Source organism: Pleurodeles waltl, chromosome 6, assembly GCF_031143425.1.
Source record: "Pleurodeles waltl isolate 20211129_DDA chromosome 6, aPleWal1.hap1.20221129, whole genome shotgun sequence".
NCBI lineage: Eukaryota > Metazoa > Chordata > Amphibia > Caudata > Salamandridae > Pleurodeles > Pleurodeles waltl.
In genome coordinates, this window is record NC_090445.1 from 659,982,985 (window position 1) to 660,009,724 (window position 26,740).

Consider the following 26,740-nt stretch of genomic DNA (forward strand, 5'->3'; position numbering starts at 1 on the left):
CCTGTGGTGAGAGGTCAAGTGGGTCCACTGTAGAATGAGGCAGGGAGGACAAAAGCAAAAGAGGCTGGATGTGTGGTGGGGCGAGAAAGTGCTGCTAGCCTTACCAGCCTTTTTGTGTGTTTTTGCAGGGATTGGAGTGTCCAAGCCTTCTTGGAACTACAACTGTCTCTTGGATGGTGGAGCAGAAGCAGATGAAGGGTAGAGGCAAGGATGCGGCCTCTATGAGGATGTATGACAATCATTTTTTTTCTGAATTTCATCTATTCTTGCAAGTGAAGCAGGATGGGCTTGACTGGTGCACTGGAACCTGCTATTGAAGACTGCTTCAAAATGTTCTTATCTGAAGTTTGTTTTTGTTCCGGTGCCAAAGGTCAGCTCACTGCTGAAGTGGTGGAAGTCGATTCCACTGATCAGCTCATCGCTGAGGGGCGGTCTGATATCGAAGCTGCTGGAGCCGATGCACCTGGCTTGGCCGGAAGGCAGTGTCGGATCGAGAACAGAGTGGTTGCATGTTTTTCAGCCACAGGCTGTTCTGGATGGTGTCAGTGGGGGGAGATATCGTACTCACAGACTGTTGAGTTGAGAGAAGGTCTTCCATTTCCATATCAGATCAGATCTCGAGCTTCCTTCGTTGGAGAAAGCCTCTTCCTCTGCAGCTGATGGCTGAGGGTGTTGTTCTCCCTCAGTGTTGCAGAGACCGAAAAGATCCAGTGTTTCTTCCATGCTACCCTGCAACATCTCGAGCGGAAGAGCGTGCCAGTCTCAAGAGTTTTCTTGGAGCGGAAAGAGCAGCAAGCTTCGCAGTCTGTCTCACTGTGTTCCGAAGAAAGGCAGGGGTTGCAGACCTGATGCAAGTTGGTCCAGGGGTACTTTTTTGTAGCAGCGAGGACAATAACGGAAGGGTGTCCATTCTATCACCAGTGGGGCATTCTCAAGAGATGCGATGGTGACAGAAGTGGGCCCCAAATGGCGAGGCTCTATGGGGGGTGCGGTTGAAAGAGACCCGGCTCAATCAAAATCTAGGGGAGCGAGGGAAAAGGGAAAAACAATAGAAAATTATACTGATGAAAGGGACAGTACCAAGAACCGAAGAGAGCACCACAACTGTGTCAACCCGGAGCACTGGACAACACATCCAAACTCAACGGCGGTAAGAAAACAATGGAGTCGATGTCCATGCGCATTATAACCAAGAGAGTCAACCTACCATATGATTTGAAAAACGTCTTTTTAGAAAAACAATTTGCACACATCCGGACCCAACACTACATTGCCAAGGTATGCACAGCATGTGTATCTACAACCATACATGCCTCGAACATCACATTAATAAAGGTGTTCTTACATCTCCAAAATGTCTTTCTGGAGTCTATTAGGCAAACTATTTCAGTCAGTAGGAAGCAACATATGTTATCAATGTTACTTGAAGCCATAGTGCACTGAAGTGCTAAACTGAGTCAATGTTCCTGTAATTGAGTTCCTTTCATTTGATGAAAAGTGAGTGGTCTGGGGGAGAGGTAAATACAAGGATGGACGAAAAAAAATGAAAAAAAAAATCTCAAAGTGGTGCAGATGTCAGAGTATTGTGGGTCTGTGCTCAACATTCTGAGGAAGTCTGCACCAAGCATTCCATCGAGACCATCGCCCACTCAAAGCATCCATTCTAATCTTTACTCTAGACTACCAGATTGAGAATTATAATAGATTCAAGCTGCAAACCTGAAATAAATATATTATTACATTTTAAGTGGTATGGGCTATTGAATGTGAAACTTAAGAAACTGAGAAAACATGCTTTGTAACAGTTTTTATTTGCGCCTCTCTCCCACTTGCCGGAAAAGGGTAACAAAAGGTAAAGAGAAGAGGCATGTGACATCACAATGTACTAGGGGTAAATTCATTTATAACTTCTAGTTATAACACTATAAAATCCCCACACGCTGATTTGTGGGCTATATCTGAAACCACTGCATTGCTGTGTGTTCTGGAGAAGCTATCCACTTCTGGGAGAAATCATCTAACATTTCATGACAGAACTTCAATACTTCCAGTAGCAAAAAAAACTATGCCCTGCAACACCAAACAGTCTCAAACTAGACATGCATAGTGCTTATGCAAAAATCAAACACTGAGAAGCCCATGTCACCTCTGCCAACAAGTTGCATCCCTTCCCAGTCTGTGTACATACTTACTGAGTAGTGTCTGTTGCTGAAGACAAGAACAGGAGATGTGCAGGAAAGCATATGAAATTCACATATTTAGAAAACAAATTTGGAAGGTATCTCGATTCCATATTATAGCATACAAGACTGACAAACTAGTAGGGTAATGTAGACTCAATGGAAAAAAACTAAGCGCTACTGAAGGTCACCATGGAATGATAGCTTGTTAAAAAGTCACCTTCAAATGAGACAGCCTTCTCATTAGTCACACCTTTCACCCCTAGTTTTGACAATTAAGGACCTCTAACTCGGAGAGTCAACCTACCAACCAATTCCAGAAAATCTGGTACATGGTAAATTCCATATTGCAAGATAACTGTGTCTGGAAATGTTGCTCGCATTGCTACCATTTTACATTTACAGTGATGGAAACCACACGGATTAGCTGTTGCTCTACAAATTTGAGCAGGTACAAAGTACATATCCAAATGCCTGACTTTCCACAGAGGGTGGGACCTCATTATTATGATGTGCAAATCACTGGTGCTGTGGAAAAAAAAGCTGGGAAGAGGCAAAAATGAATTCTACGGTTTGTGCCTTCTTTTGTAAACTAACTCCAGTTCACTGAAGTATCATCGCCATAAAAGTGTCACTGTCACAGTGAATTTCAATATAAAAAAATAAAGTCACACAGTAACCGGATGTGCCATACACACTGCAAAGATGACGGGGCAAGTCTCTCTGTACACACAGAATGAATTCAATCATACTATGTTATGTACTTCAGTAGAGCAGTACTCGGGGTGGGGCAGCTTTTAATGTTCAAATTCCAAGAAGTGATGGAAGCGAGCTCCAGTAGCTTGGCTTACTGATTTTTCACCTTGAGACAAACATCTTCTGGAAGTTTCTGCAAGCTGCAGGTAAAGCAGACTTTCAAGTTCAGTCAAAAGTTTTATGGAACAGGTGAACACCCAGTGTCTTTTTCCATTTCTTGTCTTGTACAGGAAGGTCTGTAGTGGTGAACTGGAATGAAATTGAAGTGTTTCCTTGGTGAAAAGGCCTAATTAACTGTGACCGGCGTCTTCCATCAGCAAAGCCTTCCTTCATATTTGCTCTGCTAAGATAAGGTGAAGCCTTCACAACTGCAAGCCAGCAAGAGAAACATTATCACGTGAAAGGCGCGCTGAACCTGGCCAATGGAAATGTGAACGTACTGTCTGGGTCTCTTCCCAGAAGCTTGCTTTTATCGGTTTTATATGCCAATAGCCTGTAGCACTCTTCTCTCACTCTCGTTCAGGTGCTCCGAGAAGACAGTAAAGCAAGGCTGCTGAGCAAACTGACATAGAAAGTCAGTCAAATAAGCCTAAGGAGAAAGGGAAAATTGTGAGCTGACATTTCAAAACACAATAGGGCAAAAAGCTGAAAATGATGTAAAGAAGCAAACAATATTTATGCTAGTTTGGATTCATCTAAATACTTGTATATAGCAGATTACTGGTACACTTTTTATTGAAAGCATAATCCCCTTATACATGGATATCAATCGACAAATTCTCCCTCTCAAATGGCAAAACCTTTCTACACAAGTCTAGATTTTTAAGCTATATTAGAACTTCCTTGCAATCTGATTTTCCAACACTATTGTAATGAACATATATTTTTTTATCTAGCGCCTCTTAATTTCATCACAAAGGAACTTAGCTGAATTTTCTAGGACATTTCATTTTAGGACAAGTCAAACATTTCCAGTTCACCAGCTTATGTTGGTGTTACCCCAAAAATGCTACAAAAGACAGTGGAGGTAGTATGCTGTGTAGTTATTTTTCATTAAATGATCAAAAAACACTAAGAAAACACTCAGTATAAACATTCACTAACACCCCCAACACAATCAAACACTACTGTAGCATTTCAGACTCCACCTCCAACATCCTAATTTACATAGGAGTTTTGTAAGGCACGACAAACCTTAAATGTCACTAAGTGCTGTAACAAAAAAGAAATAAACACATAGTAATGAAACTTGAGTCCAGCCAGTTTTAATGATCTTATTCATCAATCACGCCCAAGATGATGACAGACTTAACTAAAAGCCTGTTTAAATAGTTTGATCGTAAGGAGTTTCCTCAACTGAAGGTGTAGGTGGCTCCAAAGTGTCAGGGTCTTGGCCCCCGAAGATCTTCAGCCACACTGTAGCATATTAGAGGGACATTGATGGATCAAGTGAGCAGAGGAGGAACATCGGTTACTAACTGGGGGTAATGGCATTTCAATTTATGAAGGTAAATAAGATAGTGTTTTGAATTTGATTCTGGTTTCAAATGTAAGCCAATGGACAGCTTTCAAGGATGGCTTCATATGGTCCAATTTCCCTAAATGCAGGCAGATAATGACTGCCTAATTTTGCCCTTTCTGCAGACACCTTTTGGTGGGAGGTCTTTATAGGTTGCACTGCAGTAGTCTAGACGAGCCATGACCAATGCCCAGCTGTATGTTGTTACTACTACATCACTTAACATTTTTATCACAATTACATCATCCAGCACATCATCAATCCTACCCTATAACCTTAAGTTTATATAGTCAGTAACTATCATTTATTAATTGTTATTGTAATTGTATTGTTTTCTTGTTTGAACAGTAATTATAATTTAATTGACTGTTTTAGCAATACTAGTTTACTACTTTATTTTTTTAATTCAATTTTGTGATAGATTAAATGTGATTTGATTTTACAGAGGAGCTTAACCCTTAACAATTTTATAGTTTATTAAACCCAAATGTCTCAACTATTCTTTTTTTAATTATATATTTTTACATTTTCCTTACAATATCCAAAATAGATAGATGAACATCAAAAACCTCTATTTTTTTGTTTTAAATCATTCCTGCTTTTTACGAATCTCTATCAGAAGAACAAGTTACTTACCTTCGGTAACGATCTTTCTGGTACAGACACTCTCTAACCGCAAATTCGTCACATTTTGAATATTCCAAAGGCGACAGATTGGATCTGGAAACTTTTGATTAGTACTTCTGTGCACCAGCATGTGGTGTCATGCGGCTCAGCACTGATGCTGTTCTGCTCCAGAAGTAGTGGTCTGTAGAGCCTTTGTAGGCATCATTCCTGCACACTGTCAATTGTTCTCAAGGCTTGCCACGCCCCCAAAAGCACATCCCCAACAGCTGACTGGCTTTGACCAGTGTGTAGATTCATAGACTTGGCATCTCATTAATGGATAGAGGCTAATTTAGAGAATGGGGCAGATGGGAGGGTCGGTGGGGAATCTGTATTTAGATAGTCTCTTTACCAGATAGGTTGTTTCCCTCAGTAACTTGTTTTTCTGATAGTGACTGCTAACTGCTGATTCTTCACCTTTGAATACCTTTCGGTAGATAGGTCTTTGAACTGGCTCAAACCAAAATGTCCTGTAGGACAGAGTTGGCAAAATGTCACACTTGGCAAACCTGACAGTCCAGACAGTAGTGCTTTGCGAACTTACTTAGGGATTTTCATGTTGCTGCATGGCAGATGTACAGGGCAGGAACTTGTATCAAAGCAGTGGTAGCAGCTTTGGCCTTAGTGGAATGAGCTTGCGGTTCTTCTGGAGGTTGAAGTTTGGCCAGTGCATAGCAGATCTTGACGCAGAGCACGATCCAACAGGAGAAGGTCCGCCCACCTTGAGTTTTCTGGTATGATCTTTATAAACACACTGTGCTGTTCTGGAGATAGAAGTCTCTCCTCCTCCTCCCTAGAAGGGTGAGGCGGAGCATAGAACGCTGGTAGGGTCATGGAGTGGCATGGCAACTTTTGGCAAGAAGGATGCTCGCATCTATGGAAACAGTTTGCCTGGGATGAAGGTGTACAGCGGGTTAAAACAGAGCTTGAAGCTCTCACTCATCATGTCAACATGATACCTAAGAGTAACACTGTCTTGAGGGTGAAAAGTCACAAAAAATAGTTGTGAGGTGGCTCAAAAAGAGTACACATCAAATGCATGAGGATCAAGCTCAGATCCTTCTGTGGCATGACAAAGGGGGAGTAAGGAAACAAGAGTTGTAGACCTTTTACAAAACGCACCACAAACAGCGATTTAAACAGTGATGGCTCGTCCGGCAACCATAAAAAGACCTAAAGAGCCAAGAGGTATCTTTTAATTGTGCCCAAAGCAAAGCCTTCCGGGGCAAGAAACCAAACAGAACGTCAGATAAACTGGTCTGCAGGAGATCAATGTGGCGTGTGCCACACTAAATCACAAAGTTTGTCAAAACAACAGGTGTTTGCAGTTTGTCGAGGGACACCTGGCTGTCAAGATGACACCAACCACCTACGGAGAAGTCTAAGGTGATCAGCTGTTGCCACTTATCTCTGTGCATGAAGACGGGGATTGCGAAGGCCTGCGTGCAAAACCTGGCTCTCTTGTTGTGACAACAGGTGCTTCTGTAGGGACAACCTGGTTGGAGGACAGATGCTCAAGCCCAGGAGCTTGGAACACCATACTGTCTGTGCCCAGTCCAGAGTCACTAGCATAACTTGGGCACTGTCAGTATTGATATTGGGGTACGAGAGGTATTGTGGGAAGGCATACAGGAGTCCTAAGCTCTACTTGAGGCAGAACGCATCACCTAGCAAATCATGCCTTGGAGACTCCAAAGAGCAGAACTGCTGACATTGTACATTCTTGGCGATGGCAAATACATTGAGCCAAAGTTCTTCCCATTCACAAAAGAGACCTTGCACCACCTCCAGGTGTAACTGGCACTTGTGATTTCCCTAGGCGTCGATGGCTGAGCTTGTCCACCCTCGCATTCATCAGAAAAAGCTCTTGATGGTCAAGCCATTTTCAGAGGTGAAGTGCCTCCTGGTACAGGTCCCAGGACCCCACCCCGCTTGTTTGTTGCAAATACCAAATAGCAGTGTTGCCTATAAGCACCTTCACCAGCCAGCCCTTGATGGATGAATAGAAAAAAGCTTTCAACCCTTAGCTCCTGGAGGATGATATAGAGCCAGGACTCCACCAGAGACCTCTAATGTTCACTTCTCCCAGGTGGCCATCCCTGCCCAGAAGTAACACATCGGTCATCACTATCAGCTCTTACTACTGGGATGGGGAGAAAGAGGTCTGTTTCTGACCAAAAGGCAGTCCAGCAACCAATACTGCAGATCTTGCACAGTCTTCTCCAAAGTCTGGACGTGATTGTAAAGGTTAAGGTAATGTTGGGACCGCCAAGACTTCAGATCCCATTGCAGAGCCTGCATATGCCACCTGGCATGCTTGACCAGCAGGATGCAGGAGGCTATCAGCCCCAGCAGCCTCAGTCGATCTCACTGAAATCCAGGACACAGGCTGAAAGATCTGGATCATAGCCTGAATGTTCTAGACGTTTGCGGACTCTGACCACAGGATTAGTAAGTGCCATGTCCTCAGCCACAAAACTACTAGGCACCTTGCAAAGACTGAATTGGCTGCCAGTAAGGGGTACCTCTGCCCAAACCACAAAAGGAATGGTAGGGCTTATGCAGCTGGCAAGGCGAGCCAGGTGAATCCAAGGAACATGCTCTGGCCCTGCTCTCAACTGCTCCAGAGCTAAATCTAACTTGTCCCCAAAGAGGTGAGTCCCGTCAAAGGGCATGTCCAGGAGGGACTTGAGCCACCAAATCCCAAACAGTGTGGGAATAGCAGCCCAGCAGGAAACTAGCATTAACAGTTCAGAGGGCCAAACCAGTGGAAGAAAGTACCCCTTTGCCAAAGTTACCCCCTTTTTTGACACCCTGCATGGGGGAGTGGTTGGAAAAGTGCTTGAAAGAAAAACACAGGGTCAACTGGAGCTGGGTAGTGGTGTCCAGCAATTTGGCAATTTATTGGTTGGGGATGCAGAGCAAGGTTTGGCCTAAGCACCTGGGAAAGCTTCAGTTAGTGGTTCATTAAAAAGGAATTAGGGCTCAGTGGTGTTATGCCCAGCTGGAGGACTTCAGTCAAGACAATGAACTTTAGCTGCCCACCACATGGCCACTGGAAAAGAAGCATTCGCTTCGGGGACAGGACGTGTTAGTAGACTTGAATCAGGGCGGTGTCAAGGCCACTGCCCTCTTTAACACATCATATAAATTCTACTCATTGTTAGGGCAGGCTGATTTCATCACCTGCATCATAACTGTTGTCAGCTCTGTATCAAACAAGGACACCAATCGTAGCAGGCTGCACTTTGATGGAAACCAAGCGCGGACTTGGTCAAGGTCATAGCAGTGCTGACTGAGTCAGAAAGCATAATGACCACCACATGCTCCAACATCAATTGAGTCTACATCAGCATCGAAGCTCTGGGAATCTGCATGGATTGTGGAGCCAGAGCTGAGAGGGGGAGTCCCAGCAATTATTTTGCAGGGGCAACTAGCATCAGTGCCGAGCCAACAACCTCCGTCTTTTTCTGCTACTCTCACCGCTCCCAATGTCCTGGAATTCACATAAGTAACTTGTTTCCAGGACATACAGAACATGCTCATTCCAACCCAACATCTCCCTCCTTATCAGAACAAATTCCAATACAAGATTTAAATAAAACAAAACAATATGAATCAAAATACAAAGTTACACAATCTTAATAATACTATTACCAAATAACTAACTTGCTATTCCTACAACAATATCATTGAACTTCCTGTGAACTAATACCAGCCTGCCTTATATGGTAACATTCCTTCCCTCAGATGAACCTTAAGAAAAACACCGTTCTGGTTACCTTGATGTGCTGGAAAAAGTAGACAATTGCTGGCTTCTCATCTCCACCCCTTGACTGGAATACTCCACATTCAAATCCATTAACCAACCCGTCACATTTGTACTGGAATTATAATCAACTGCATCTGTGGTTTTAGCACTCTTAGCAAATTTGCTCAAATGCCACACTTCATTCATCAATTTCACTGAATTAGTGACAAATTCTATCACTTGGAAAGGCCCTTTGTATGTGCTGCTCCCTTTAATTATTTTCCTTTGCTCTTTAAGTTTGACACAATCCCCTATTTGCAACCTCACTTCATTCACTCCAAGTTTTAAATCATAGTGCTTTTTGTATCATCTATATGTCTGGCAATATATTCAAGGACATCCAGAGTGTGCACACACTGCGGTTTGTGCACATTTCAACTTGAAAGAACCCAGGCACTGATGAAGTAACTTCACCTGTATTGTAACAATAAAACTTACTCCAGCAGCTGGTTTTATTGAGTACCTTTTCTCTGAAAAGTAGGACTGAGCTCTTGTTATACAATATCTAGCAGGACAAATCAGAAAATAAGTTGCTTTAAACATCCCAAATATTTTCACATAATGATTCTTCTCATTCGTACGACATCAAGATGCTATGAGCATGTAGTAAGCTGCTTCATTATGGACTGCACGCTCCACCAAAAAGGAAAACCGTGGACTATTAAACTTCAATTTTCATCCAGGCTAATGAAGCTGTGATGGGTCAAACTAATGGTACTACATATTCTACAGCGGAACTTCACTTTATCAAATTTAAAGTAGTGCTGCCTGTAGGGAGCTGGCCTGGTGTGTGGTGAGCACCTATGGTGTTATCACGGTATACCAGGTCCAGGTATCCCTTATTAGTGAAGTGTAAGCAGTGTCTAGGAAGCCAGGGCTCTCCAGAGGTAGATGTGAATGAGCTGCACTTACACACATGAAAGAACCACACAGTTTTACAAAAATAAAGGTACTTTATTAGGGTAACATGAATACTAAAATACTGTATAGGCAATTCCCCAACCGAAGGTAAGTAAACACACTATTATATACACATCAGCAAATAGCATAGAAAGCAATAGGCATTGGTAAAAAGCAAGAGCAAATAGTGAGGGGCCCTTGGGGAGGGCCAAACCATATAACAAATAAGTGGAATGTGAAAGGCAGTCCCCACATAAGGAAGTGGTATCAGTAGAGGGGATCTGGAGGAACTAGAAAGCCCAAAAGGTAAGTACCAGGGTGCCCCCCAGCAACCAGGAGAGAGGAGGTAAGTATCTGGTTTTCCCCACACCTAACAGGAGGACTTTGGAAAAGGGTTGTGCAAGACCTAGACAAGACTGGAAGAAACCAAAGGTAGATCCTGACAGAAAAGGACCTGCAAAGGAAGGGGCCCAAGTCCAGTTCGTGTTGGAGTGTCTGGCTGTGGCAGAAGCCCCTACCCGACTTTTCATGGATGCAGGACCAGGTCGACGGTGGATGAAGAAAGTCAGCAGTGCAGCACAGGAGCAGAACAGGAGTGCCAGAAGTGATGCAAATGATGTCCCACACTGGCAGTCATGATGCAGTCGGTCAGTGGTGCTGGAAAACCACCAACACGCCTGAGCAAATGCAAGAGTCGAGAAGAAGGATATGCAAGGCTGAAGAGGACCAGCGGGTCCAGGGAACTCAACCCAAGGAGGGGAGTCCGGGGTGATCCTCAGCAGCTGGAAGAGTCACAAGAAGAGGAGGCAGCCCCCACAGGCAGCAGGCACAGGAGTCGTGGTGAGGCCCACTCAGCACATCTGAAGAAGTGTCCCACATCGCTGGAGCAGCAGGCAGGATACTGTGCGTAGCAGGAAGAAGTGCTGGGGGGTCAGGGCTACACGGAGCCTGATGATTCCTTGGAGGAGGGACAAACAAACCTTGGTAGCTGTAAGAGTTGTGGGTTCTGTCCTGCAAGGAGAGGCAAGGGCTTACCGTCTCCCAAGTTGGACAGCTGGTAGAGAGGACCAAGGGGACCACTACAGACCACGCAATTCCAGGAGAGAGGATCCACGCAGCTAGTCGCCGCAGTTGGTGCCTGTGGATGCAGGGTAGTGACTCCTTTACTTCTAGGCAGATTTCTTCTTGCTTCTTGTGCAGGCTGAAGACTCGTCGCCCTCAGAGGATGCACAGCCGGGTAAATGTTGCAGTTGCTGGAAGGAGCAGAACAACCAATGTTGGAGAGCGGAGTCGTCTATGAAATTGCAGATTGTCGGTTCCAGGAGGGTCTAGTTGCAGTCCCAGTGGCCAGAGGATGACGGAAACAATGCAGAGTCGTCCTGCTGGAATATTGCACATTGAATTTGAGGACCCACCCATAAGGGAGACACTAAATACCCCTAAATGGGGTTTGGTTACCTGCAAGGTGACCACCTATCAAGGAGGGGGCTGTGACGTTACCTGCCTGACCTGGCCACTCAGATGCTCGAAGGGCCTCTGCTCACCTTGGATTTAAGATGCCAGAATTAAGTGACCACCTGGAAGGGCTCTGGGCACCACTCCTGGAGTGGTGATGGGCAGAGGAGTGGTCACTCCACTTTCCATTGTCCAGTTTCGTGCCAGAGCAGGGACCTTATACAAGTCCCTGTACTGGTGCAAACCAGTTAATGCAGCAAGGAGGGCACCAAATGTGCCCTTCGAAGCATACTGGTGGCTTGAGGAGGGTGTTGCCTTCCTCTTCCACAGGAAGTCCTTTGTTCTGCCTTCCCCTGCCTGAGCTGGTCAAGCAGCAGGAGGGCAGAATCCAGTCTTGAGGGTGGCAGCAGCAGCACGGGCTCCTTGCAAAACCCTAGAAGACTGGTGGGAGCAATACTTGGGGTCCTCTAAAGAGCCCCCAGAGTGCATGGAATCATAAAACTAATACTGGCAACAGATTCCGACATGTTTGATACCAAACATGCCCAGGTTCGGAGTTCCCATTATGTAGCTGGACACAGGTAGTGGCATGTGTCCAGTACACAAGTAAAATGGCTTCCCCGCACTTACAAAGTCCAGTGCAATGGAGCTGGAGTTCGTAGGGGCACATCTGCTCATGCAGGGGTGCCCTCACACACAGGTACCTGCAACCTGCAATCTGGGCAAGGAGGGCCTACCATAGGGATGACCTATAGTGACCTGGTACAGTGACCTGTGGTGAAAGGGTGCATGCACCTTTTCATGCAAGCTGCTATTGTAGGCCTGCAGACATTTTGCTTGGGCTCCCCTGGGTGGCACAAAACAATGCTGCGGCCCATGGGGAACCCCTGGTGCCCCAATTCCATGGGTGCCTAGGGACTTACATGGGGGCACCAGTATGCCAATTGTGGGGTGTGCAATGTCCTAAGCAACCGAATTTAGAGGGAGAGAGCACAGTCACTGAGGTCCTGGTTGGTAAAGAGGGTACTTTCCTACACTGCTCTGCAAACAGCTAAGCAACAGTTCAATTTAGATTAGTTAAATGTAAATCTGTCTTATAAAGATACTGTGAAATCTTGAGAGGTTCTGGCTCTCACGGAATTAAGTTTGACAACCACTCTAATAACTACTTTAGCCCACATCCCTTCCTAATCCTGGGGCCACCTTCGTCTGTACTGGAAGGATGCAGCGCACATATCATAGTAATTCACAAGTCCAACCATATTTGTGACCTGACTCAGTGCGGAGGCCCTAACAAAATATGCAGCTCAGTCTCAGCTCTAGGGGACAGCTTGCAAGTTTCATAAAGGAAGGAGGGCTTGAGGAACATATCGCCTAAGACCTATTTCTTCTAATACCCAAGAGATCTCCACGCACTGCAAAATTAGTTAGGGGTGTAATAAAAATAAAAAAAAAGTGCTTAGCATCGTAATTAGAACGAACATGCAACCTCTATTACCATCAGAAGGAGGAATACACCCATGAGCAAGATGATACCTAATGGCAATTGAGGTCTCAAGAGCATTATTATTGGAAGTCGTTAGGAAAGCATGCTCTAAAAGTGCACAGCCTTAGAACAGTTTAGAGGAAGGAATACTAAACAATAATTAAATTATTGCTTTATGAAAGTATCTGCCAACAGGACACAAAGAAATTAAATGCAGGTCAGATAGGTTCACAGAACCAAAATCCTAAACACTGAATCTGCTTCTCCAGAAAAAAATGCTAGCTCTCTGATGCAATGAGCATCTATGAAAGCCACTAAAGGAACGAGTAAAGGCCGAGTGATAAAAATACTTGTAAACTTACATATAAAAGCATTTACCAGCTAAACAGACTACAGTGAGGTGCACTGGGTTTGCAGCCATGTAAAAACCTAACAGCAAAGTCTGGAATACAACAATATAAGACCATGAGGATATCTATGGTTAAGAGGCTATAGGAACAAAAGGTCCTCATCAAGTCATACTAAATCAGAGAGCGATCTTACTAGTACAGAAAGCCATATGCTGCAAGAATGAATAGTAACATAATACCAATGATACTGAAGCCTAGGCAAAAGTTTGAAGCTAAGGTGGTCAGAAAAGGAGACAGGAAGACAGGACCAGAACTACGATTAGTAAAACAAAAAAAAATGCCCCTGCTACTTAATTGAGGAACTGAAAACTGCAGGCAGAGACAGTGGCAAATGATTTAATCAACGTGTTTTAATATTAATCCCTAAAGAGTCTCGGTGATGCTGTCCTATGACCTGAGGTTCTGTAGGTGGGTTACTGGATTATTGGAGGAGCTTTTATGCTGCAACTTAGATCAAAGTCTTCCTTGGGTTGACTAACGAAACAAGGACATTTTCCACACTAGTCTACAAAAATGCCTGACTTTTCATAATTACCTTCTTAAAGACAATGAAGCAGAGGGTGAGGAGGGTGTTCGGGGGTGGTCTGACTTTATAGCTTTCTATTCTCTTCAATATAATTTGAGCGAGAGACATTTTCAGATCAAATTTCTGCAACCTCCTTTCTTGGATGGATGCAGAATGAAATTAAGCTGGCACATGTCGGGTGGTTAGGATGAAATCGTGTCACCACCTTACAAAGCTAAAAAGCTTAACTCCAAAGGTTACCTCGTACACAGAAAACCCTGCACATGATTTACAACCTACACATCAACACTCTTGGCTAACATTATTGTCACAAGGAAGGTAGCTTACGCTAATTCTACTTCACAACTGTGTAAATGCTTGAATGCAAAAGCCAACAACTGGAATTAAACCGGGATGAGAAACCACATAGTCATGTTATATGGTGAAGGTAGAAATGTAGTCACCAATCCCATCAAACTGTAAAACAACAAAAATCTCAAAAACTGAAGGTAGTTCATGCTTCAAAGGGGTGGCAAAAGTCTTCGGAGACCTGCAGCACTTTTTGGGCGAGTTGTATTAATTTAAAAAAAAACATTCACAACATATCTTTAATTAATGAATTAAGGTCAGCGTATGAGTTACATCATCTGTTAGCCAGCTCGCATTCACCACAACATCAACATCTTATATCAATACATGACTATAAATATCATTCTCTTAGAAGCCAAGCATACAACAGGCTGCTAAAATTCAGGAGCGAAGGGTTGCCCCCTTGTGAGGCAGAGAAATACTCGCAGTCTGATTAATTACACCTTTCCAATAAGGATAACATCTGAACCCCACACTCTTCTCGTTCAATTTGGAGCCACCAGAATCGTTCTTGTGAATCTGTCCAGGACGTTATGCAGAATTTTAAAAAGGAGAAAACACATGCCCTTACCCATAACATCAAGATCATCACTGCAGAGAAAAACACCAGCCAATTAATGTACTGAAGAACGACAAAAAGCACCACATATCTCAAAATTATCTAAGACCATATCTTGTTCAATGTTTCACCCGTGGCAAATCTTTGGAATCTTCTGAGGGCATCTGCCTGAAAACAGCTTCCTTCTGCCAAACGAGGAGCCTGATTTAAGACCGCACATGGACATGCTAACAACAAAGCAAAATCATCCAAAAAATAAAGGCTCTAAAAGCCTACTCTATCTGCTAGTTGATATGGTGTAAAGCAGTGGTACTGTACACCAATGATTTACAACACCAAACCTGCATGCCCAGAACTAGAGTAAAAAAACATTGCACAAACCTGATCACTCTGTGATCCCACAACATGATGTTAAGTTGTTATACACTGTGCGATCATGGGCCAGTTTCTCCTTGTTTTTCAAATGTGCTCCCCATTCTGTCTAGTAAATATTTGTCCCCGCTTGCATTATTAACTCTAAGAAAGCATGATTCAACAGTCCGGGGTTGTGCATTCCCCAAAGACGGCAGATGAGCTGTCTAAAGTGTCTTGCTCAGTAAAAGTAAATTAATAGTTTGTGTTATGCTATCGACTCCACCACTGTCAGAAGTATCCTTTACAACTTCAATAAACAGGAAACTTTTCTTCTTTGGCTTATGTTTTAACTGAAAAATTCAGGAGAGGCATAAGTTGTGCAGCAACTCTATCACTTTTTGAAGAGCTAGCAAACCCCTTCCTTGGAGACATCGTTAAGGGGCCAGGCAATATCTGCAAAACCAGACGAGCAGTGAACAGTCTCTGCGCAGACCGAATGGATGACAGCCAAAAAGGAAGGACCATCAATTTAAATGGTCTGCACTCAACCATGAAGTTCAGTTGCTTACCTTCATTAACGCACTATCTGGTAAAGTCTATACGTAACTGCAGATTCCTTACCTTTGAATTCTCACCAGGAATCAGACTGGATTCGAAAGAGTTTCATGAGCATTACCCTTGCGCGCCGGTAGGTGTAGTTGATCGGCTCTGCGTCAGTAGTCTTCCGCAGCAGAAGTGACACTGCGGTACCTATATAGGGATCACCCAGTGGCACTGGCGTCACTTTCTTTTCACGACTTTTCACACCAGAAACGCAAAGCCATGATGAACATTGACCACTGATGTGTGAAAACTAGGGTCCTGAAAGGATTATCCCTGTCCCTACAAATTTGCTCGCAGATCAGGGAGGATGGTTGGATTGGTATGGAATCTGCAAGAAGATATACTCTCTACCAGATAAGGCATTGCTGAAGGTAAGTAACTTGTCTATCTGATAGACTTCTAGCTGCAGATTCCTTACCTATGAAGAGTTACCCAAACAATACTGTCGCCAGAGGTGGGTCTGTGAACCAATTTCAAACAAGGAGGTCCTGCAGGTCCGAATCAGCAAAGTGCCCATCCCTACGGACCTGACTATACAGGGAGCAATGTTTAGTAAATGTATGCAGAGAGGCCCACATTGCTGCCTTGCCGATGACCAGGACCAGACCTTTGCATGCTAACGCAGCAGTCGCAGTTTTAGCTACAGTGGAATGAGGTCCCAAATCATCAGGAGGTTGCTTCGTGGCCAGTGTGTAGCAGATCTTAATGCAGAGTACGACTCAACGAGAGATGGTACACTTCTGCACCACCCGACCTTTCTTCGCACCCACATACCCCATGAAGAGTTGGTTATCCACCAGGAACGCATGGGTACAGTCAAGGTACAACACCACCTTCCCTCAGGCGGTGGAGTCTCTCCTCTTCCTTAGAAGGATGTGGGGGGGTGTAAAAAGTAGGCAGGGTGATTGGCTGGCCTACACGAAAGGGAGTGACCACTTTTGGAAGAAAAGAGGCCCTTATGTGAAGCACCAGTTTGTCAGGATGTATAGATAGTTATGGTGGTTTAGATGACAAGGCCTGCAGCTAACTCACTCAAGTGGTAGATGTAACTGCCACAAGGAAGGCTGTTTCGAGTGTGAGAAGCCTGAGGGGACACTTGTGTAGGGGCTCAAAAGGAGCACATATCAGAAAATTTAGAACTAGTGGAAGGTCGAACTGGGGCATAATGAATGGGGAAGGAGGGAAGAGAAGAGTAAGAACTATGAAAAATCTAAGATGAATAAAGAGGTTTGATAAGGCAACAGCAAGAAGGCAGAAACGGCAGATAAATGGCCCTAAAAAGTTTCCAGAGCAGAGCCCTGCTAGGCAAGAGATAAAATAAAGTGTAAGACTTCAGAAAGGGGACAGAAATGGGATCAACATTTTTCTGTACACCATGCCACAAATTTCTTCCAACAGCAGGTGTATACCGTTTTGGTGGAGGGATGCCTGGCTGCCAAGATGATGATATAGACTTCAGGAGGAAGGTCAAAAGTGGTCAACTACCGCGGGTCAACCTCCACGAAAGAAGGCAGAGAATGGACAGGTTCGGGTGAAGAACCCTACCTTGCTGCTGTGACAGAAGATCCTCCCAAAGGGGCAGCCTGATCCAAGGATTGATAGCCATGCTCGGTAGCTTAGGATACCAGACTCTCCGTGCCCAGTCCAAAGCTACAAGAATGACTTCGACCTGGTAGCTCCTGGTCATCTTGCGACATCTGGGCAGAAGTGGTATGGGCGGAAAGGCATGCAGAAGGCCTGAGCTCCAATTAAAACAAAAGGCATCTCAGAGCAAGAGGCGTCTTGGACACTCCAAAGCGCAAAATTGCTGACATTACATATTCTCAGCGGAGTTGAACAAATGTAACTAATGCTCTCCCCACTGCTGAAAGAGACCTTGTGCCACCTCTGGGGGAGATGTCTTTTGTGATCCGCTAGGGATCTTTGACTGAGTTTGTCTGCTCTGTTGGTCAGAGAGCCTACCAGGTGTTATGCCCTGCTGTTCCAGCTATGTACAGAGACAAAGAGCCTCCTGACAAATGATCCACGACCCACCCGCCCTGTTTGTTGCAGTACCACACAGCGGTGGTGTTGTCCGAGAACACCTGCACCAGCCTTCCCTTGATGGAGGGGTTGAAATGCTTTCAATGCCAGTTGCATTGCCCTGAATTCCAGCAGGTTGATGTGGAATCCATATTCTGCCAGAGACCAGAGTCTTCTGATGCCATTTCTCCCAGATGGCTGCCCCATTCCAGGAGTGACGCATCTGTCATTACTGTCAAATCTGGCTGGGGAAGGGAAAGGGGTCTGCCTCAGACCCAATTGTGGTTCGTTATCAACCACTGCAGTTCTTTTGCAGATCCCTCCAAGATCCTGACCATGTTGGAGAGATTCCACTGATGCTGCACGCATTAAACCTCAGGACCCACTGCAGAGCCCACATATGCCATCTGGCATGTGTCACCAGCAAGATGCAGGAGGCCATGAGTACCAACTGCTTTAGAGTCAGTCTCAGTGAAATCCAGGATAGAGGCTGCAACATCGGTATCATAGTCTGAATATCCTGGACTCGCAGTTCAGGAGGATAAGCCTACATCTGCTTTGTGTCTAGTACAGCTGGAAGGGAGCATCTGCGAGGGTGTCAGGTGTGACTTTGCACATTTATAGTGAACCTCAGAGAATGCAGGAGGTTCGCTGTAGTCTGGAGCCAGGAGATGACAGCTTGGGGTGAGCCTGCCTTCAACAGCCATTCATTGAGATAGGGAAAGTCTGTCATCCCTGATCAACCTTGCAGAACACCCGAAGTGGTGCTGGTAAGGCCAAAGGGTGAACTGAAAGTGCTTGTGGCCTTACTGTAAACCGCAGATAATGTCTGTGGGCAGGCAGGACGAGAATGTGGAAATAAGCTTCCTGCAAGTCCAACACTACCATCCAAGTCTCCTAGGTCCAGGGCAGACAAGATGAGAGCCAACATATGCATTTTCAATTTCTCCTTCTTCAGGAAGTGATGGAGCGCTTGTAAATCTAAAATGGGGCGAATAACTGTGTTCTTTTGGGGAACCAGAAAGTGGCAGGAATAACAACCACAGTCTACTTCTGGCACCAGAACCCTCTCTATGACTCCCTTGACCAAGAGAGCCACAACCTCCTTGCCAATAAGGCGCAGATGATTTTCCTTCAGCCACTCATGAGACAGTGGCATAGAGAGGGGTAATCTTGAAGGGGAGGGAGTAGCCCCTTCTGATAATCTGCTAAACCAATCTGTCAGATGTTATGGACTACCAGTTTGGGAATAACGGCTCTATAAGCATGTGGTGTTCACAGACCATAATGCCAGGCTGGCGGAAAAAACATCTTCATCCACAATGAGCCCAGCCTCTTCGATTACCTATCCGGGGGAGCAGTAGGGAAAGCACTTTGGGAAGTTGAGGCTTAGACCAGTACACTTTCAGGGGTAAAGTGTTGCGTGAGGAAGGTTGGGTGCCCAGGTGTGGGGCAAAGGTGGCAGGCAATCATCCTATTCACGGGACCCACTGAGCTGGATTTGGACCAGATACCCTAAAGGACGTCCATGAGGGCCTCCTTTAACAGGAGTAAGGGTTTGGATGTGGAGATTCCCGGTTGTAGCACCTCTTTCAAGAGATTAGTCTTCACTGCCACAGAGTGTAGCTGAAGGTCTAGGACCTCAGCTGCCATTCGCTCCACCATGGCATGGGAAGTTCCCTCCTCCATAGTCCGGGTGAGGGGAGAAAACATACCAGTAGCTGGAGAGGTATTCAAACCCAGATCCTCATGCCAGTCCATTTCTTCCTCTTAGGCCTGGTATTCTAAAGGGTACAGCGGTGACTCCTAGTTTTCTCCAACGCCTAGCCCAATGGAAGAGGACTCTGTACTAGGAGGCAAATCTCCTGCCGGCACTGGAGTAGGGTGATGACCATCCGGCTCTGTGTCAAAGTTGGGAATTGTGCCGTCGGTACCAGGAGCGTCAGCATCTGGACTGGCACTGGGGAAGGTCGAGATTGTGCCAGACTGGGTCCAGGACTGGATACATGGGGCCTATCTGCACCAGATCCAAATCTGCCGGCATGGAACTTGATGGGGCCCCCTCTGACCCTTTGGGGCCCAACAGTACACCAACAGGGTCGGAATGTCCGAAAATGAGGCGCATGGCTGCATGAAACTCCTTCTGAGGAATGAGGCCTAGAAAGTCGACTACCTCGTCGCGTCAGTAGACAGACAAGAAGTCGAAGATCGGTTTGGCTTCTTATTCTTCTTTTTGTGCCGCGACTTACCTGAGCATCCCAAAGACTTAGAGTGGGACGAAGGTGACATCAGGTTCCGTGACCAGCCAAGGATTTTCTTGACCAGGACCTCAACCTGCGTGGAATTGCATGCGGGCCGCCATCAGCTTTAGGGACCGCGCTCTCAAAGCATTCGGTTGCATGGCCTGGCAATTTGAGCATGACTAAGTCGCTGTCGTACTCCAAACGTCACAGACAGACGAGGTGCTCTGCAAGACTTAAAACCAGTCTTATGATGATATTCTCAACCCTCGAAAATTGTTGACAAAAAGTTGAAAAAGTCCAGTCAAAAATAAAGGGGTAGCTCTTTGCTCAGATCAGTACTGGCTGGCAGGCGTGGAAATAAAAGAACTGATGCCAGCATGCCTGGATGGGACCTATATAGGTACTCTAATGTCTCTACTGGCATGGATGCCTCTGACAATGGAGGCAGAGCCGATCGACTCCAACTACTGACGCGCAGGGGTACTGCTCACCAAAAAATCTTCCGGATTCAGTCTGACGCCTAGGGAGAATACTAAGGTAAGGAATCTGCAGCTAGAACTCAGATATGCATTTTCTTTTCAATTTCTAGAATAATCGTAGCATGAAGGAAACAAGTTACTTACCTGTAACTGCAGTTATCTAGTAGTGGAATCTTTCATAGAATCACATGTTTGAATCATCCCGAAGTGCGAGTCCCACAGTATCTTAGAAAAGCAGTAAGTGACAAATAACCATAGGCTATAATGCTAGCAAACTTCAACATATAGCCTATCCATGTTGTCTTGAAAAAAGAACCAAATTTGACCTATGATCAATCAGGCACTAGCATCCTCTAGAACACTCCCAAAAGAGGTTCCTTCCCTCAGATTTTCAAGCACTAGAGTGAAGAGTATACACTGAAAGGAAAGGTGAGCCTCACCTGGGAGGGGCGAGGGTCGCATGTGAATCTATTAAATATTCCAATACTGGATAACTGTAGTTACAGGTAAGTAACTTGTTTTCTTATACAGTATTGGATCTTTCACAGATTCACATGTTTGAATTTGAATAGCCAGCAGTACTCAAAATAGCTGGAATGCATATAGTGGATGGTGGGAGTAGGCATATCGGTTTATATAAACCTACTAATAAAAAAAAAATGCTTTATGAACCTGGATGAACCTAGCTAAGGTGCATTCAGCGAACATCTATAAGAGGCTATTGCTGCCAAGTAAACTTTAACTGAGACTTGCACAAGTCCGGCCTTGGATAAAGCAAGAAGGTATGATATAATTTGCTCTGATTCACCACTTGAGCTTTAACTCTTGTTTGTGCTCTCTTCCTGGGCTCTGGAGAGGATTACTCTGCATCCTTGATCAATGTTCAAGTCTTGGAACTCAAAAAATTGGAACCTGGATTGGTGGTGCTGGCGCCATACATGCAGCGATAGGCTGGGGAAACCTGGCTACCGTTGTCGCTGGAGTGACCGTTTTGTGATATATATGGAAAATGACACTTACCCAGTGTACATCTGTTTGTGGCATGAGATGCTGCAGATTCACATGCTGTGCATTATCCTGCCATCTAGTGTTGGGCTTGGAGTGTTACACATTGTTTTTCTTCGAAGAAGTCTTTTCGAGTCACGCGAGAGGGACTCCTCCCTTTCGGCACCATTGCGCATGGGCGTCGACTCCATCTTAGATTGTTTTTCCCACAGAGGGTGAGGTAGGAGTTGTGTATATAGTAAAGGTGCCCATGCAATGGAGTAAGTATGTATGTACATAATGTGTATAAAAGTGATATATATTTACAAATGTACATGTTTCATCAATTTATAATGTACAATTTTCATCAACTTATAACGGCTACAGGCTCCCGGGGAGGCGGGAGGGCGCATGTGAATCTGCAGCGTCTCATGCCACGAACAGATGTACACTGGGTAAGTGACATTTTCCGTTCGATGGCATGTGTAGCTGCAGATACACATGCTGTGCATAGACTAGTAAGCAGTTATCTCCCCAAAAGCGGTGGCTTAGCCTGTAGGAGTTGAAGTTGTCTGAAATAATGTTCGTAATACAGCCTGTCCTACTGTGGCTTGTTGTGTTGTTAATACATCTACACAGTAATGTTTTGTGAATGTATGAGGCGTAGACCATGTGGCTGCCTTACATATTTCGGTCATAGGTATATTTCCTAGAAAGGCCATTGTGGCACCTTTCTTCCTAGTGGAGTGTGCCTTTGGCGTAATAGGTAGATCTCTTTTTGCTTTAATATAGCAGGTCTGAATACATTTAACTATCCACCTGGCGATGCCTTGTTTGGATATAGGATTTTCTGCATGCGGTTTTTGGAAGGCTACAAACAATTGTTTTGCGAAATTGTTTTGTTCTATCAATATAGTACATTAGTGCTCTTTTAATGTCTAACATGTGCAATGCTCTTGCAGCTACTGAGTCTGGTTGTGGAAAAAAAGACTGGGAGTTCCACTGTTTGGTTTAGGTGGAACGGTGATATAACTTTTGGTAAGAATTTGGGATTTGTATGGAGAACCACTTTATGTTTATGTATTTGTATAAAGGGTTCTTGTATAGTGAATGCTTGTATTTCACTCACTCTTCTAAGAGATGTGATAGCTATTAGGAAGGCTACTTTCCAGGTTAAGTATTGTATCTCACAAGAATGCATGGGTTCAAATGGTGGACCCATGAGTCGTGTTAAGACAATGTTGAGGTTCCACGAGGGGACTGGTGGTGTTCTCAGGGGTATGATTCTTTTTAAACCCTCCATAAATGCTTTGATGATTGGGATTCTAAAGAGTGAAGTTGAATGTGTAATCTGCAGATAGGCAGATATTGCCGTAAGATGTATTTTAATGGAAGAAAAAGCTAGTTTAGATTTTTGCAAGTGTAGTAAGTAGCTTACAATGTTTTTTGCAGAAGCATGTAGCGGTTGAATTTGATTATTATGACAGTAATAAACAAATCTTTTCCACTTATTTGCATAACAGTGTCTAGTGGTAGGTTTTCTAGCTTGTTAAATGACCTTCATACATTCCTGTGTAAGGTTTAAATGTCCAAATTCTAAGATTTCAGGAGCCAGATTACTAGATTGAGCGATGCTGGATGTGGATGTCTGATCTGTTGTTTGTGTTGTGTTAACAGATCTGGTCTGTTTGGCAGTTTGATATGAGGTACTACTGAAAGGTCTAGTAGTGTTGTGTACCAAGGTTGCCTTGCCCATGTTGGTGCTATTAGTATGAGTTTGAGTTTGTTTTGACTCAACTTGTTTACTAGATATGGAAGCAGTGGGAGAGGGGGAAAAGCGTACTCAAATATCCCTGACCAGTTCATCCATAGTGCATTGCCCTGAGACTGATGTTGTGGGTACCTGGATGCGAAGTTTTGGCATTTTGAGTTTTCTTTTGTTGCAAATAGAGCTATTTGTGGCGTTCCCCACATTTTGAAGTAAGTGTTCAGTATTTGGGGGTGAATTTCCCATTCGTGGATCTGTTGGTGATCCCGAGAGAGATTGTCTGCTAACTGATTCTGAATCCCTGGAATAAATTGTGCTATTAGGCAAATGTGGTTGTGAATCGCCCAATGCCATATTTTTTGTGTTAGGAGACACAACTGTGTCGAGTGTGTTCCTCCCTGTTTGTTTAGGTAATACATTGTTGTCATGTTGTCTGTTTTGACAAGAGTGTATTTGTGGGTCAATATATGTTGAAATGCTTTCAGAGCTAGAAACACTGCTAACAGTTCTAAGTGGTTTATATGAAACTGTTTTTGCTGAATGTTCCATTGTCCTTGGATGCTGTGCTGATTGAGGTGTGCTCCCCACCCTGTCATGGATGCATCTGTTGTTATTACGCATTGTGGCACTGGGTCTTGAAAAGGGCGCCCTTGGTTTAAATTTATACTGTTCCACCATTGAAGCGAGATGTATGTTTGGCGGTCTATCAACACCAGATCTAGAAGTTGACCCTGTGCTTGTGACCACTGTGATGCTAGGCACTGTTGTAAGGGCCGCATGTGCAACCTTGCGTTTGGGACAATGGCTATGCATGAGGACATCATGCCTAGGAGTTTCATTACTAATTTGACCTGTATCCTCTGGTTTGGATACATGGCTTGTATTACATTTTGGAATGTTTGGACTCTTTGTGGACTTGGAGTGGCAATCCCTTTTACTGTGTTGATTGTTGCTCCTCGGTATTGCTGTGTTTGACACGGCAGAAGGTGTGACTTTGAGTAATTGATTGAGAAACCTAGTTTGTGTAGGGTTTCTATGACGTAATTTTTGTGTCCCGAACACTGTTTTTGCGTGTTGGTTTTGATTAACCAATCGTCTAGGTACGGGAACACATGTATTTGCTGCCTTCTGATATGTGCAGCTACTACTGCTAGACATTTTGTAAAAACTCTTGGCGCAGTTGTTATTCCGAATGGCAACACTTTGAATTGGTAATGTATCCCTTGGAATACAAACCTTAGGTACTTTCTGTGTGAAGGATGTATTGGTATATGGAAATATGCATCCTTTAGATCTAGTGTTGTCATGTAGTCTTGTTGTTTGAGCAGTGGGATTACTTCTTGTAATGTAACCATGTGAAAGTGGTCTGATTTGATGTATGTATTTAATATTCTGAGATCAAGTATAGGTCTTAGAGTTTTGTCTTTTTTGGGTATTAGAAAGTACAGTGAGTAAACTCCTGTGTTTAGTTCTTGTTTTAGTACTAATTCTATTGCCTCTTTTTGGAGCAATGCTTGAACTTCTAATCCTAGAAGATTTATATGTTGCTTCGACATACTGTGTGTTTTTGGTGGGACTGTTGGAGGGAATTCTCGAAATTCTATGCAATAACCATACTGGATAATTGCTAGTACCCAAGTATCTGTTGTTATCTCCTCCCAATGTTTGTAAAATTGGCTTAATCTTCCCCCCACAGGTGTTATGTGATGGGGATGGGTGACTTGTGAGTCACTGCTTATTTTGAGAACTTTTGGGGCTTTGGAATTTTCCTCTACCTCTTTGGAATTGTCCCCCTCTATATTGCCCCCAAAAACTTCCCCGCTGATATTGGCTTTGGTAAGTGGGCCTTGTTTGTGATGTTGTGGTTTCTGTAGGTTGTCCTCGAAACCCTCCCCTAAAAGGTGTTTTGCGAAAGGTGCCTCTGCTCTGCGGGGAGTAGAGTACGCCCATGGCTTTTGCCGTATCAGTGTCCTTTTTGAGTTTCTCAATAGCAGTGTCGACTTCCGGCCCAAACAACTGCTGTTCATTAAATGACATATTTAGCACGGCTTGTTGAATTTCTGGCTTGAAACCTGACGTGCGGAGCCATGCATGCCTTCTTATTGTTATTGCAGTATTTATTGTCCTTGCAGCCGTATCTGCTGCATCCATTGAAGACCGTATCTGATTATTAGAGATACTTTGTCCTTCTTCCACCACTTGTTGTGCTCTTTTTTTGAACTCCTTGGGTAAGTGTTCTATCAAATGTTGCATCTCATCCCAGTGCGCTCGGTCATATCTTGCCAAAAGCGCTTGTGAATTGGCAATGCGCCATTGGTTTGCTGCTTGTGCTGCAACCCTTTTGCCCGCAGCATCAAATTTGCGACTCTCTTTGTCTGGAGGTGGTGCGTCTCCCGAGGTATGAGAGTTTGCTCTCTTACGAGCTGCCCCGACAACTACTGAGTCTGGATTTAACTGCGTTGTAATATAAACAGGATCTGTTGGCAGTGGCTTGTATTTTTTCTCCACTCTTGGAGTTATGGCTCGGCCTTTAACAGGATCTTGAAAGATTTGTTTTGAATGTTTTAGCATTCCTGGGAGCATAGGTAGTCTTTGGTACTGGCTATGAGTGGAGGTTAGCGTGTTAAACAAGAAGTCATCCTCAATTGGTTCTGAATGCAAGGTGACGTTATGGAAAGCAGCTGCCCTTGCGATCACCTGTGTGTAAGATGTACTGTCCTCAGGAGGGGACAGCCTGGTAGGGTACGAGTTTGGGCTGTTGTCTGATACTGGAGCATCGTAAAGGTCCCATGCATCGGGATCATCTTGACTCATGGCAGTATGAGTCGGGAGTGCATCAGTGGAGGAGTTGCTACTGGTGATGTGTGCACTGATGGTGGTGGAGAAGGTGGTGGAGTTGTTTTCTTTGCCTGTGGCTCCTTGTCCTTTTCGTGAAAGGCAAGTTTTCTTTTTATCTTAATTGGAGGAAGAGTGGTTATCTTCCCTGTGTCTTGATGAATGTGGAGCCTCCTTTGAGTATAGTCTGGCTCTACAGCTTGAAGTTCCTCTCCAAATCTATGTTTTTTCATTTGGGAGGCCAATCCTTGTTCCTCTGTATAGGAACCGGTTTTCGGCTCCGAGGCTGGATGTTTCGGAACCGAAACGTTTTCGGAGGTCTTTTTAGGCTCCAAAGAAACCTTTGTAATTTTCGGCGTGGTGGTGTCTCGATGCCGAATTTGTTCGGTGCCGAAATTTCTCAGAGCCGATGTCTCGGGTCCGAGATTGCTGTGTGGCGGTATCTCGACCGGAGTCGGATGACTTCGACACCAGCGTGCCCTTTTTCGGTGCCTTGGCTCGGTCACCGCTTGTTTGGGTTAAGCCATGGCCTGTTGGCGGTGGCGTCCCCTGGGCTTTTGTTGACTTCTCGTGAGTCTTATGTTTCGACGTCTTACTCACGGTTTTCTGCGTTTCTTCGGCCTCGAGCTCTTCCGAGTCCGACTCTTGGATAGAGAAAGCTTCCTCTTCTTCCTCGAAACGCTCTTGTTCTGTCGGCGTCGACGCCATCTGCAGTCTTCTGGCTCTTCGGTCTCAACGTCTTTCTGGACCGAAACGCTCGACAGGCCTCACAAGTATCTTCCTTGTGCTCTGGGGACAAGCACAAGTTACAGACCAGATGCTGATCCGTATACGGA

The 26,740-nt window shown here is 44.7% G+C and overlaps 1 protein-coding gene across 1 annotated transcript in view; it reads right to left on the reverse strand.

Moving 5' to 3' along the window:
- Positions 1-1,792: 1,792 nt before the first annotated feature.
- The window catches only part of IPO9 (importin 9), a 567,644-nt gene continuing 542,696 nt past the window's right edge, over positions 1,793-26,740 (reverse strand). Inside the window, exon 24 of the mRNA XM_069239031.1 lies at positions 1,793-3,525. Within this exon, the coding sequence (XP_069095132.1) occupies positions 3,415-3,525 (111 nt within the window). The 3' untranslated portion in view covers positions 1,793-3,414. The remainder of the gene's footprint in view (positions 3,526-26,740) is intronic.